The sequence below is a fragment of the Lemur catta genome, chromosome 10 (assembly GCF_020740605.2).
Source record: "Lemur catta isolate mLemCat1 chromosome 10, mLemCat1.pri, whole genome shotgun sequence".
NCBI lineage: Eukaryota > Metazoa > Chordata > Mammalia > Primates > Lemuridae > Lemur > Lemur catta.
Window position 1 is genome coordinate 78,725,472 of NC_059137.1, and position 14,240 is coordinate 78,739,711.

A 14,240-nucleotide genomic window follows, 5' to 3' on the forward strand; every position below is an offset into this window, starting at 1 on the left:
TTGATTTCTAATGCAAGTCATTTTCACCAAGGGCTTTTTAGTATTTTCTGCGGGATTTATTGTCCTGAAATACTTTTCAAACAGGTAGACTTAAAGGATGATTAGACCCAGGTATTTTAACCAGAACACAGTTGTTATTTTTCTTTTTAACCAGATTATTCTATACATGTCACTATCAAAATTATGAGGTGCCCTAGAAATAAACATTAATAGCTAAAAGAGCAGTTATTTTCTTGATATGTCTTTAAAACAGAATCCATTATTTTTCTCAACTTGATTTATTTTAGGCACTATGGAATTTCTTTTTGACCTCTGACCTCAGACATTGTTCTGATTAGCTTTGCTGGTTTAACTAAGTTGTAGCGATTAGCAGCCCTGATGGTCTTCCAGTCTTTTTATTTTTTTTCATGATTTAACTTTCTTGTTTAGTCTCTCTCCATTTTCTCCAGCCTGAGAAGAGATGAGAGTCTAGTACCCATCTTTAGAAAAATACTCCTTCATGTTGCACATTATGACTTCATTCTCAGACTGAACAGTCCCGGGTCTGCACCCCGGGCACACCCCCCATCTGCTATACAGACAGCAAACCAAGGAGTGGGGTTTCTTATTAGAGAGCCCTTAGACTCCATGTGAATCCCAGAAAATTTGGTTGCATTTTGAGAAGTTACGAATTTCATTAAATGGTTCTTATTTGTAGCATCAAACAGGTGAGACTGTTTCCATCCATCTAATCTAAGGCTTGGTTCTATTAAAAGTTCAGAGAAAAATGATTGACGGACAGGCAGGAAGGTAGTGAAGACTGATCTCTTTGAAAGAACACGTTGAGAATTCTCCCTCAAGTAGCAGCACTCACAAGAAACCCACCTGAGAACATGGTATGCTTCCTAACCGACACCCTTGTTCCCTAGCAGACACAGCTGCTCACTGGCCGTCCCTCCTGCGGCACTGTGCCCCATTAGCAAGGGAAGGGAGTGCTGTGTTTCCAGAGCTACACTGAGGGCACTAGATGGCCCCTGAGCTGTAGAAGGGAGGGAGAGCTCCCTGAAGAGGTGGATCTTTAGCTTTCCTTTAGGAGACCTTTAGGAAACAGAGAGAAAGGGAAGGAGATCAAACTTTCCAAGAGCCCTGAGTAAGTTCTCCCTGGGCAAGGCACCACACTAAGCCTGCTGGCTGAACAGAGAGCATGTGTTGGAGACTGGAGAAGCCAGAAATGTAGAGCAACCCATTGGAATGAATACAAGACGTCCAGTGGGAAGAGGTGTTGTGTGTGGCTTTAGGTAAGCTACTTGAACTGTCTGAAGTTTAGGGGCATTATTTGTAATATCTAGGCAAGCCAATGTCTACTCCTAAGGGTAACTGTAGGGTTTAAGTAAGATGATTGAGTGGACATTCTTTGTAAACAGTGAGGTACTGTGCGTTGATGGATGGTTATGGTGGCACAGTGGCGGTGGATGATTACAGAGCCACAGTGTTTTATGCTAGAAATAAACACAAGCAGTCCTAACCCTTCACATTTTACCAATAGAGAGATAAGCCATACCTAAGGGAACTTGCCCAAGCTGGTTAATAAATAGCAGAGCGGGAACTAGAAATCCCACCCTCTTAGGTTGAGGAAAATAAAATAGCGAGTCCAAGCCAACTCTCTAGCTAACTGGGATTCCCATCTTCATCAGTTCAATCTGGTGAGTTTTGTGAAGTCCGCGGGTCCTGACCCAGCTTGGTCGCTGGAGAGCCTCTGAGGCACCATGGCACATTGGACCATCGAGAGCAAGAATCTGCCTCTGGCTCCCAGTGTCATGCTTGGGATCACATTCCAGCTCACAAACATTTAAGCAAGGGCATGAGGGCAAGTTGCCAAGTAGCACAATACAAAACAAATGTCTCATTGTGTTTGTTGCTGCACACTGTGTGGTTTTGTGTGGCCCAAAACCATCGAGTGGCTGTGACTAGAATGTGACAGTAATTTGCAACAACAGTGACTCTCTCTCTCTTTTTTTTTTTGATCTACTTTTGTGACATGCTCCAAAATCCGAGAAAGGACTGCAAAGGAAACGTTCAGAAATGTTCTAAATGGGTTTGAAAAACTTGTGAACCCTGTCTGAACTTTTATTAGATTGTCCCACCACTCACCCGTTTGACACCAGAACAAGGAAAGCATTATTTATAACAGCACGTGTGAAATCCCAGAAGGCATTCTTGAAAGAATTAAAGGGAACAAAATCTGTCCCAAAGAGACTGTAAGCAGAAAATAAATGATCAGATGAGAAAACATGTAAATCAAAATGTGAATCTTTATTTTCCCTCTCCTTTATAGGAAACAGAGGCTTTTTCTTGGCCATTAGCCATACGGAACAGGGAACTTGGTACAGTGACACGGGTGTCAGAGAAGCCACTTGGTCATGGCCAAGTGAAGAGTACGGGAGAGTCACTTGTGTTGATTCTTCTCCTTAGCGTCTCCAGGGTGGCTGCTTCCCAGGGAGGAAGTAAGATTGTGAAGGTCCCAGAGAAGGAAGCAACACCTTGAAAACATTTAGTACATTACAATTTATAAAGCACTTTCACAAATGTCTGCTTGAGTATTTGCTCATGGCAATCTTGGGAGGTATACATTGTTCCCTACCTGTTATAGTTGGAGAAACGTGGACACAGAGAGGTTTGGCAACTAGTCAAGATAACTCAACTAGGAAACAGCCAAGTAAGTGCACTATGGAGCCCAAAGTATCTAACATCATGAATTGGGTCTCGCCCACCGCATTGCAGCTGCAAATGCCCAGGTAGATATGGAAAGCTTGGTCTCTTGCTACATTAACACATCCCAAAGTGTGCTTTTTAGCTGTCTGGTTCTAGGAGACAGACGCAGGTGGTTCTCTCTCTCCCACAAACACACATTCAATTTAGTTTAATTTACCATGTTAAAGTTAAATCTTTTGTTTCCTACCAAACTCTCCAGATACTTTAATGAAGCTCAGGGCATTATGAATCTCCTAGAAGTGATGAGGGTTACAGGTTATAGTGTATTGGACACACTTGACCTAGGAACTTTTAGAGGGAGCTAGCTTTTAACATTTTTAGGGACTGATGTTCAAAAGAACACCGTGTTGGGTCCCAGCCCTCTCGTTACCCCCACAGACCGATGTCTTCTGTTACCCCCACACATCAGCTATACATTTATCATAAATCTGGATTCTAATTTCAATATTTCCATAAAAGAAATAATTATGTCTTTTTTACTAAGAACCTGGCCCTCTAAGTCTGCACTGAAACCCTGCCAACAGTGTAGTTGCCTACCCTTTTGGGCCTTTTATTTTTTAGAATTTCTGTAAAATTCAAGGTGTCGCACTTATAAATAGCTCTTGCAGAAAGGTTCTGTGCAAGAAGTTATCCATTCCTTCCCAGAGAAAAATGCCTCTCTTAAGCCCTATACTTCTTTCAGAAAGATTAGCAGACACTTGCACTCGTTGTCCAAGATACTTCCCTTGCATGGATGTTTAAATAACACAACTCTGACAGCACAGCAAGAAGACAAAGTCCCAGTCTTCATTGTGAACCCCCACTTCTCTCAGTCACTTTGACCACTGGGGTTGTGTTTTGTCCAATGAGAAAAAACAGCAACAACAAAATGTACAACTGAGCTAGTTGCACCCCTGCAGAATGGTGTGCTGCACAATGATGATATTCGCTCTTCTTTATAAGCTGGGGAAAAGGTTAAAATGGGCAATGTAAGAATAAAGTCCCTAGGGGAAGAGATTGTTTTTCTCTTTGATACCACCCCATCCTTATTTTTGCATGGTAGTTAGAGCAATGCTGTTTTGTGCCTCAGGAGGTCCCCAGTAAATGCTTGCTATGTGGATGAAAATGGTCTGTTAGAAAGTCTAGCACATTAACTGCCATGTGAGTTATATTTAACTCGTGGTAGTTTCGAGCCCGGGGCCTTGTGAAGCATATGTAACTCATACGTCTCTTTACCTTGGGAGCCGCGTGGTGCGCAGGGAACTCACGCTGCCATGCGGTAGCACACATGTTGTATGATGGGTGGCCCCCTGTGCAAAACCCTGCAGTTGGTTCATGAAAATCGTACTTGTTGATGCTTTTATTGTTACAATTAACATTGACAATTTAATTGTGTATAACTCATGCACAGAAAACAATAACAAATTTTTCATTAGATTAGAAAGGATTGTTTTGTTTTCGAAGTTTTTATAATATTTTCATAATAATACACCATGGCCCCAAGGAAAAAATTTTTTTTTCTGGTGTGGCAATCAGTGTCCTAGACCTTAGTCCTATCTGTACCAGGCGCTGAAGTGTCACCTCAAGCAAGGTCCCATAACTGCTGAGAGCAATTTTGTCATCTGCAGACCAGAGATGCCACCGTGAGTCCTGGGTCCTTTGTGGTGTGTTCATGAAATTAAATGGGACTGTGTATAGGTGTCTTGTAAACTATCTGGAGCGTTCCCAACTGTGGTTTCAGAGAATGGCAAGGAGACTGACACTTTAGCTTCTTGGGCTATGGGCTGGAGGCACATTTTTCAGGCACTGTTATTTCCTTCCTTTAATAAATCATAAATGGATTCTGAGAATTAGAATTGAACAGAAACTCTGGTGCATTACTCTAAAAACTCAGGGGCCAAGTTATTCCAGGGATTAGTAAGCTTTGAAAATGTGTGTGGCAACGTGCCCGGCCTTTTCCTGGCACGTAGACAGAGGGGACGTGTGCCCAGCTCTGCAGGGCGGTAGCCCCCTGCAAGGCCACGAAGGAGTCCTCTCCTTGGTGCCGTTGTGTGTGCCGCCCAGATCTGGTGAGGTCCACCTCTGTACTGTGAGTCCCTCTGAACATCTGGAAACTGAGTCCTCCATGTATGGTAGCAGATTCCCTTTCCCCTGGGCACACGAGAGTCACAAGGCTGTAACAGGGAGTGTATTCACCAGGCCATAAATGGGCAGAGATGGCTGCGCAGATTTACCGCCCACGTCCTTTCTGGTTGGCCGGTGCCCGTGCCAGGCTGGCTGTGGTTTGAGTATCAGCCCAGAGGGTGAACGCTGCCACCACCTTCAGACACATCAGGCGGGTCTGTGAGAGACGACCTGTCACTGCTGAGAGAGAAGGAGTGAGGAAATCTAACTCTATGGAGGCCAACTCAGTCTTTATGAGCTTTTGGGTTATTAAATGCTGAACAGTCAAAAATGGGGGCACCTTAACCCTAAGCCAGCAAATAATGTCCCTACGCATCATATTTGGACTCATCATACAGAGAAGAATGGAAAAATAAAAACCCTCCCGCTTCCACAACCGTCTTGCGCTTTCTTTGGTGCTAAGCGCATCACTGGAAATCACCAAGCACATTACACGTTTCCGACACTTTAGCTCCTTGGACTATGGGGTGGAGGCACATTTTTCAAGCACTGTTATTTCCTTCCTTTAATGAATCATAAATGGCCTTTGAGAATTAGAATGGAGCAAATACTCTCTGGGGCATTACTCCAAAAATACAGGGGCTGAGAGTTGTCTCTGAGGTCTAGCTCCTGGTGTAGCATAAGCCCACCTGCTGCCAGGTGACAGGCATGTCCTGTAGCCTGGTAGTGCCTGGGGATTACAGAATAAAAAATAGGACCTGCCAGCCATGGGACAACTGTGCGGAAATCTGTTCATGGCTTTGAAATCAGACAGCCCTGATGTGCCACAAGCCTGAAAATGAAATTCCTAACTTTCCTCCATGAAGTAAGAAGTCAGAAACAAGTTTACTTTGCCTGTGCTAATGCGATTGCCGTCTGGTGCCTCAGGCTCAGTATTTTCACTAAAACAGGCATTTAAAAAATGTATTTATTTATTGTTGTAAATAATATAAGTAGCAGTGGTCTGTAGTAGATGAAAGTCTTGAGCTTGGAGTCCAAAACCCTGAGTTCTTTGTGTCCATAAGCAACGTGAACCTCAGTTGCCTTATCTATAAAATGGGAATAGAAACTTCTGCTCAGCCCACTGCTGGGTTGTGGTGAGGGGGTCTGAATCAGCACTGTGCACACCTAACACCTGAAAGCAGAAAGAGGCTCTGACTTTGTCAAGGAAGTAGAGTCACTGGCAGGTCATTTTGGAGGCAGAGCCCTTACCTGTCACCCTGATCAAAGTTGTCCTGTTATTTACAAGATGGAGTCATCCTCCTACCAGGAAGTACGTGTGTGTGTGTGTGTGTGTGTGTACAAGATGAATATCCATCTAATCATCATCTCTGCTCCTATCCGGTTTTGAAACAAAGAGAATCACAAATAATATGAAAAAATTATTTTGATTGTTCTTTGCCCTCTGTCTCTGTTGCTTGAGACTAGGAAGAAATCACATATTCCTTATGTGATTATAAATGATTAAAATTAATAAGTACAAATGAGGACAGAAAACAACATCCCCCCACAGTCATCCCTTCCACACCTGGCTCTGGGGTGACTGACGCCTCCTTGTTGATCCCTGTCCCCGCAGGTCGGTGGCCACACGATGCTGCCCATCCGATGGATGCCCCCAGAGAGCATCATGTACAGGAAGTTCACCACAGAGAGTGACGTCTGGAGCCTGGGGGTCGTGTTGTGGGAGATCTTCACCTACGGCAAACAGCCCTGGTACCAGCTGTCCAACAACGAGGTGTGCAGCGGGCCCGGCCGAGACCCCCGCCCTGGCTGAGACTCCAGGGGCAGCCTCTGCTGGGGTTTCCTTTAGGGCTGGAAGTCAGGACATGACCCTGTGTGGCTTCGTTTGGGGCAGCACCTCCCAAATAGCCTGCTATGTATCTAAATTTCGTGGCCAAAATATAGTGACTCATGAATTTAAGGGTTTTGGAGGAAGAAAGGCACAGTGCTTGCCGATTCAGCCTCGCTCCTCTGGTGAGGACCCTGAAGAGCCACCTCACGCCGCTCAGGTGATAAATTAACGGCAGATGTAGCGTCCCCGCACCCTACAGTCCAGCCAGGTTTTTGGTATTGTTCCAGTGACGTGCCAAGCTTCTTCCCCTTTTGCACATTTCACTAGATCATTAACTTTCAGTGAAAAATTCAAGCATTTTGTTTTCCTGTTCTAACCTTTTTGTAAATGTGTCTGTATGGGAGGCTTCTTGGTCAAGCACCCCACGTCTAGTCAGGTCCGTTTCTGTCTTTCTACTCCAATGACATCATCCAGTACGACTGCTCATGTCTGTAGCCGGAGGGGTGCCCTGTGACACAAAAGGGACTCAGGTTCCATCTCAGTAAAATCTAAAACCCATGGGAGTTCCAGTGTGAGGTTTGGGAGCATTCCACATAAATTATTTCTCCACCAGTTTTGTGACATGAGAGTGGCCTGAAAAAGTGGAGATAATCCAGTCAAATTCACATTGATATATACCAATCAAGGTTAAATGATGTAATGATTGCTCACTTCCTTCTGAGAAAAGTAAACAGCGAAAAGCCCTCTCTTCTGCCCTTCTTTGCTCTGACATTTCTTTGCTTGGCATTGCTTTTCCTTGCGTCTCATCCTATCTTTGATCTCCCCGTGCAGGTGATAGAATGCATCACTCAGGGCCGAGTCCTGCAGCGACCCCGCACGTGCCCCCAGGAGGTGTACGAGCTGATGCTGGGGTGCTGGCAGCGGGAGCCCCACATGAGGAAGAACATCAAGGGCATCCACACCCTCCTTCAGAACTTGGCCAAGGCTTCTCCGGTGTACCTGGATATTCTAGGCTAGGGCGCTTCCCCCAGACCGATCCTTCCCGACGCACTCCTCAGACAGGCCGAGAGGATGAACATCTTTCAACTGCCGCTGGAAGCCCCGAGCTGCTCTCCTTCACTCTGACAATGTCAGCAGCAGAGACAGCGAGAAGCTCTCAGAGGGAAGCAGTGTGTACTTGTCCATCCGTAGACGCAGTGTTGACTTCTTTTTGGCATTATCTCTTTCTCTCTTTCCATCTCCCTTGATTTGTTCCTTTCTTTTCTTTTTCTTTCCTTTTGTCTTTTCTTGGTCTTCCCTGCTTCACAGTTCGTACCCTTTCTTTTCGATCAATCTGGCTTCTGCATTACTATTAACTCTGCATAGACAAAGGCCTTAACAAACCTAATTTGTTATATCAGCAGACACTTCGGTTTGCCCACCACAACTAACAATGCCTTGTTGTATTCCTGCCTTTGATGTGGATGAAAAAAAGGGAAAACAAATATTTGACTTAAACTTTGTCACTTCTGCTGTACAGACATCGAGAGTTTCTATGGATTCACTTCTATTTATTTATTATTATTACTGTTCTTATTGTTTTTGGATGGCTTAAGCCCGTGTGTGAAAAGGAAAACTTGTGTTCAATCTGGGAAGCCTTTATATATGGGAGATTAAAACCAGAGAGAAAGAAGATTTATTCTAAACCGCTGTATGGGAGGAACAAAGACAACCATTGGGATCAGCTGGCATCAGTCCCTACTTGGGAACAGCCCAGCAACCGTTAGCTGGGAGGAATGTATTCGGCACCTTCCCCTGAGGACCTTTCTGAGGAGTAAAAAGACTGTTGAGCTCTGTGCCATGGACTATTCTTTGCCCATCACCAGAAACACTAGCGTGCAGTAGAGAGAAAAGATGGCTTCCGTGAGACACAAGATGGCGCATCATATGCCTAGACACAGTCTTGTCTTTGTAGGTCGAAACGATAGCACTGGTTTGTTTTTCAAGTGTTATCCACTGATCCTTTGTCAAGTTCAGTCGAGGTGGATTTTTGTCCAGAGATCATTTCAGGCTCAGGTGGGAAAGCCAAGGACTTGGAAAAGATAGGACAAGCTACAAATTCGGAGGCGAGTTTCTCTTCTATTGAACTTTTCAGATAGCACTTCCCTCCGACCCCTAACTTCTACTCCCACCATCCTTTTAACTGTGCAAGCAAAATTGTGCATGGTCTTCGTGGATTAATGCCTTGTGTGCAGAAACTACCACTCCAGACACCGTGCCCCTGATAGGTAAAGCAGACCCGTGAAAGGTATGACTTATACAATTAGGGGAAGCTAATGGAGTCGATTAGCTGAGGATAAACGTCTCTGCCTTGTATGGTGGTGATGGGTTTTAATGAATATGGACCCTGAAACGTGGATACCCTCATCCACGTGGAACCCACAGGACTGTGGGGAGGGCAGAATCAATCCCTGAGGGAGGGGAAACCTCACCCTGAGGACATCACATGCGTTAATGTTCAGTGTACACAGGTCAAGTCCCTTGCTCTGGGCTCTGGTTGGGAGAGTGGTTTCATTCCAAGTGTACCCCACTGTCAGTACACTGTTTTGTTTTCTTCACTCCATTAAAAAAGTCAAAATAAAATTTTAGCACGGCATGCCAATGGGAGGCTGTGCCCAGACTGAACACTGGAGGTGTGCTTCTGGGCATAGTCATTGGTTTTGCAAAAAGAGAGCGTAAATTCAAATAGAAATTTACACTTATTTGGATGGTCAGATATACCAAGGAAGAAAAATATTTCTGTTCCTCAAGAAAACTTGCTACCCTCTGTGAGGGGAATTTTGCTAAACTTGACATCTTTGTAACATGAGCCAGATCGAAAGGGAGTGATTTTAATTCTTCTTAGGTCATGTTATTTCATATTTGTTTCTGAAGGTGCAATAGCTCTGTTTTAGGTTTTGCTTATGCCCGTTAATTACTGGAACACCTTGTTTTCCATTATAGGCTTTGAAAGCCAGTTTTCAAAAATTCAAAAGTGTAAATTAACAGAGAACAAAAGGAAATCCAGTAGCATCTGTGGTCAAACGAGGAGGTTGGACAATATGAACCTTGCAGTCCCTTGAAGTTCTGCACTGGCCTAGGAGAGATGGCGTTTGAGTTGTTTGTTCTTTTTGGCAGTGAAAGAAAACCCTCCGGAATACACATAATAATCTAACGAAAGCCATATCTCAATGATATATACGTGCACGTGTATATCCTATTAAGGACCCACGGTACTGTTAAAACACTGTGGAACACCGTGAAGCAGGAAGGAAGGGGCAGATTTGTACAATCACTTTTCTAGATTCCATCAGCGATGACCTGAAAACTGACCCAGGTTTGCTACCTGTGCATGTCCGGCCAGATGCTCTGGGATCAGAAGCTGCAAGTTATTTTATTTTAAGAGAGCAAAGGAGGTACTACTTCAAGGGATCAAATTCAAGGAGGGCTGTGCAGTGTTAGGCAGATGAGAAGATGGGAGCATCCCATTCCAGTTGTATGTTTTCCTCTGAAAGCAAAAAAAAAAAAAAAAAAAATTCTCCTTACACCTTCCTACAAGTCCCTCAAGGTCTTGAAAGGTTCTATGCAAGTGCAAAGTTTTATAGTTATTTATATTACTGATTATTATTATTTCCTCTGTTGTCTCAAGAGTATGTGCTGACTTCAGAGACGTCTTGCATTGAAAGAATATCGATTGCTTTAATGTAGCTGAACGAGCCACAGAATATCTTAAAATACTTGTCACTGTTCCTCCAACACCCCTTTTCTCGTGGTCTAATTTTTAGAACAGTAGCATCCTCATTCTAAAATGTAATGGTCACCAAATACAGCCTGCCATCAAAGATGCTGAGAACTACAGCAGTAGCAGTGATAAACCTGATTCTCTAGCCCAGACCCAGCCTGATAATCATTTCCATTTACAAATTTTTTAATAGTTTTCCAAACACTTTTCACACGTGTTAGCAAATTATTCCTATTTTTTTATAGGTGAGGAAATTGACACTCAAAGAAGCTCAGATGCATGCTAGAAGTCTCCAGCTTAGCTTCTGGTACCACTGGGACTTAATCCAAGTACTCTGACTTTGAACTTCATGATTCTGTCCACTAGAAACTCTAATATTCAAATGAGCATTCAGGAAAGAAAGCATGCTAACAAATTCATGGAGCAGGGTGTGAAGTTAGAAGAACAAAAGGAAATACATGAAATGACAAGCAGCTGAGATATCGTGATATATAATCATGCTCTTAGCTTCAGCTGAATCCTTGTACACTGAACCAATGTCATAATCAGGCTTATTTAGAAAACACTTTGAACTATGCTATAAAATATTATATCAGAATTCATATTATACATGTGTTCACATCAGTGCTACCTGTGATATTTTCATGTATTTATATATGTGTTATAAATACTTGATTTATACATATACAAATGCACATACATAGTGTGTTTGTGTGTTTATGTATAAATTTATAGGCACACAATAATAGAGATAATTATAAGTAGGGTGCAGTATGAATAATTTGCTTAAAATCTGCTAAATAACCAAAACTTTGTAATGTCATGTTGCTGTTAGTGCTCCCATTCTCCATGTGGGTAGGACTACATCACACTTTTCAACTCTGTGCAGTACTGCATGGGTGGAAGGCATATTTAAGATAATGCGCTTCCCAAAACAACTGAATAAAAGCCATCCCACCACACTGAATCCTTTCTCTGGTTCCTTGCAAAGGAAAATGAGGACCGAATTAGATCACTTTATGTAAGGGTCCAGGAAAGGAAAATGGATTTTCTGTTTTGTCTTTCTGCGCATTTGTGTTATGCTTACCTTGTCCTCATCCCCCTGTGATCCCTTTACACTTGTGTTCAGAGCCTAAGCATTCCAGGTGTAAATTGCAATATTGGGAGCCCAGTGTCTTGAAGGCCAATAGTGAGAAGTCCAAGACCCCACAGCAAGATGAGCTAGTCTTAGGGATTCCCACATCCGAGTATGAATGTACCAACCAAGAGTGGAGAATGCTGTCCTTTGCAAAGCATCGTGACAACAGGATTTCCTGGTCAAGAATGGACTTTTTATCTTTATTTTACCTTCCTGTTTGCAGATTGGACAGGTTATTTCACCAATAATGTTAAATTATATCTAATCAAATCAATGACTGTATATACACAGATACCTTCAATTCTGTTGCTCCCCTAGTTTTTTTTTCTTTTTTCCCTCTCCTGTTTGAGGACTTTTATTTTCAATGTTGACCTTTGGTTTGGCCATATATCACTGTTACATAAAATCCCATGAGAGGAATGGCCAGTGACCCAACTCCCCAAATGTCTAAGTTAGTTAGTTGTTAAAGCCGATTCTTTACAATGCTTAATTGGAATGTGGACACTCTGAGATTGTGATAGCTTGCACATGAATTTCAAATATTATTCTAAAGAATCAGGGGTGGGAGAGATTTATAGTTTAAAATGACAGTGCAGGAAGGGGTATTTTCTTGTTGTCAGGTCTGGAATGAATCACTGTTGCTCAAGTGAAAGGTTCTGGAATATCCTTAGTTTTTGCATTTTTCCCCCTTCTTTTCCCTTAACCTTTATTTATTGAATTATGTATTTATTTATTTATTTATCTATATTTGCTCCATTCATCACAAACACAAAGCAAAGCAAAAAATATATATATGTATGTATATGTGTTGCAGGCAAAACACTGTGAATTTCACAACCACCACCAAGCAACTATTTTGCCATCTTAACATATGTCTCAGGAGATGAAATGGGAAAAGATGGGGATGTCATTTTTCAGTCTATGCGTTCGAGGCCAGGTCCATGTTTATTTTCTTTCTTTGGTCCATGCATTAATGACATGCATTAATGAAAATGATCCTGAGTGAAGGTTGGCTGAATGTTCAACGTACTGGAGCAAGCATAACATACTGCTAGTAGCCATGTGTTTGAATAGGAAAAAAAAAATTGGAGAAAATGAAATGTAATGTCAAGGCCTACATCTTGCAGCTTGTATATCTTACTATTGCTTAAAAAATGTATAAAACAGCTGGAAATGTTTTAAATACAAGGTCTTTGAATTAAATGTGGATTTTAAAATATGTAATCCCTTGGCAAATGAGCAAATTATGGTGAACTATTGCTCCCTGTGTTCCTTGATCATTACCTATGACTTACAAATCTGCCTGGAGATGTGGACACTCTGCATTTGCTGCTGTATCTGGAGAGATGTTTGTATATATCCGGGCCATATACACACACTTTCAATATCTCTCTGCAGGTATATTTCCCCTTCAATAGTGACCTGGTATTTGGAATTCTCTATCTTTTCATCTGGTTTCTTTTCCTTTTAATGTGACGTCTCTGTGCCAATACTTACCGGTTCTTGTTTTGCAATCTGTTTTGAGGTCCATTGCTTTACTAAGACCCACTGCATCTTGGCTGATTTCAAAGTGACACCTGAATACAGTGTTTAAAAAAAAAAAAAAAAAAGTTTTGTTTGTAAATCATGTGACCAGCTTCTCTCAACCTGACATGGAAAGTCTCTTGTACTACAGTGTATTTAATAAAAATGATGTCTTACAATAAATAACATCCTCCAAAAGAGAAACTAAAAGTGGCATGATGATTACTTCTTAAAAAATGTATAGAACTTCCACAAAGCATGGTGTGCTCTTTTTTCTATATGAATGTAGTATTATGGTTTTTTTGTTTGTTGTTTGTTTGTTTTCTAGAGACAGAGTCTCTCTGTGTTGCCCAGGCTGGAGCGCAGTGGCATTCACAGGTGCAATCATAGCACAATATAGCCTCAAACTCCTGGGCCAAAGCAATCCTCCAGCCTCAGACTCCTGAGTAGCTGGGACTACAGGTGCATGCCACCGTACTCAGCTCTAATGCATATATTTCTAGATATGGTCCCTGAAGATGCCTGCAGTGTTCACTAGCGGAAGGCAGTGAGAGTAAGTGGCCTTAGGTACCAGGTTCCTGGCTGATTGCTCCATCAATCTGATACTTCCAACTTACATCTTGGATAACTAGAACATCACTGCCCATTGCTTTACTTTCTGCAGTGATATAAATGTTCAGTCTGCTCTCACCAATGTGAGAGCCTCTATCCCACATGCCTAGTGGACACTTGAAATGTGGCCAGTGTGACTGAAGAACAGAATTTGAAATTTTATTTAATAAGTCACATTTATATAGCCACATGTGATGAATGGCTACCATGTTGGACAACACAGAGTGAAAAGATGGCATCCTCATGGTTTCTAGAAGATCAGACTTAAGAAACCTCCCAAGAGAAATGGGTGTTGTGGCATCCTATTGTGGTTGGGCAGCTCTGAGGATCTGAATGGCCTGAGAGCAGAAGTAACTCTCTCGGCCTCTCTGTGCACCGTGTTTCTAAACTCATAGTGGTGAGGGAGGACAAAATAGGGTGGCTCGGCAGGGGTCCTGTAGTTGTCGCTTCCTCGCCGCCAGAGAGGTCCACCCACGCTCTTGTTTCTCAGTATTCCAGTTGCATTTCCCAGGCTCTGGCCT

The 14,240-nt window shown here is 42.7% G+C and overlaps 1 protein-coding gene across 5 annotated transcripts in view; it reads left to right on the top strand.

Annotated features, from left to right (window-relative positions):
• The window catches only part of NTRK2 (neurotrophic receptor tyrosine kinase 2), a 343,471-nt gene extending 330,154 nt beyond the window's left edge, over positions 1-13,317 (top strand). For all 5 annotated transcript variants that reach the window (XM_045562234.1, XM_045562236.1, XM_045562233.1 and 2 more), the window contains 2 exons: positions 6,470-6,628; positions 7,517-13,317. In XM_045562234.1, the coding sequence (XP_045418190.1) occupies positions 6,470-6,628; positions 7,517-7,702 (345 nt within the window). In that variant the 3' untranslated portion in view covers positions 7,703-13,317. The remainder of the gene's footprint in view (positions 1-6,469; positions 6,629-7,516) is intronic.
• Positions 13,318-14,240: the final 923 nt, after the last annotated feature.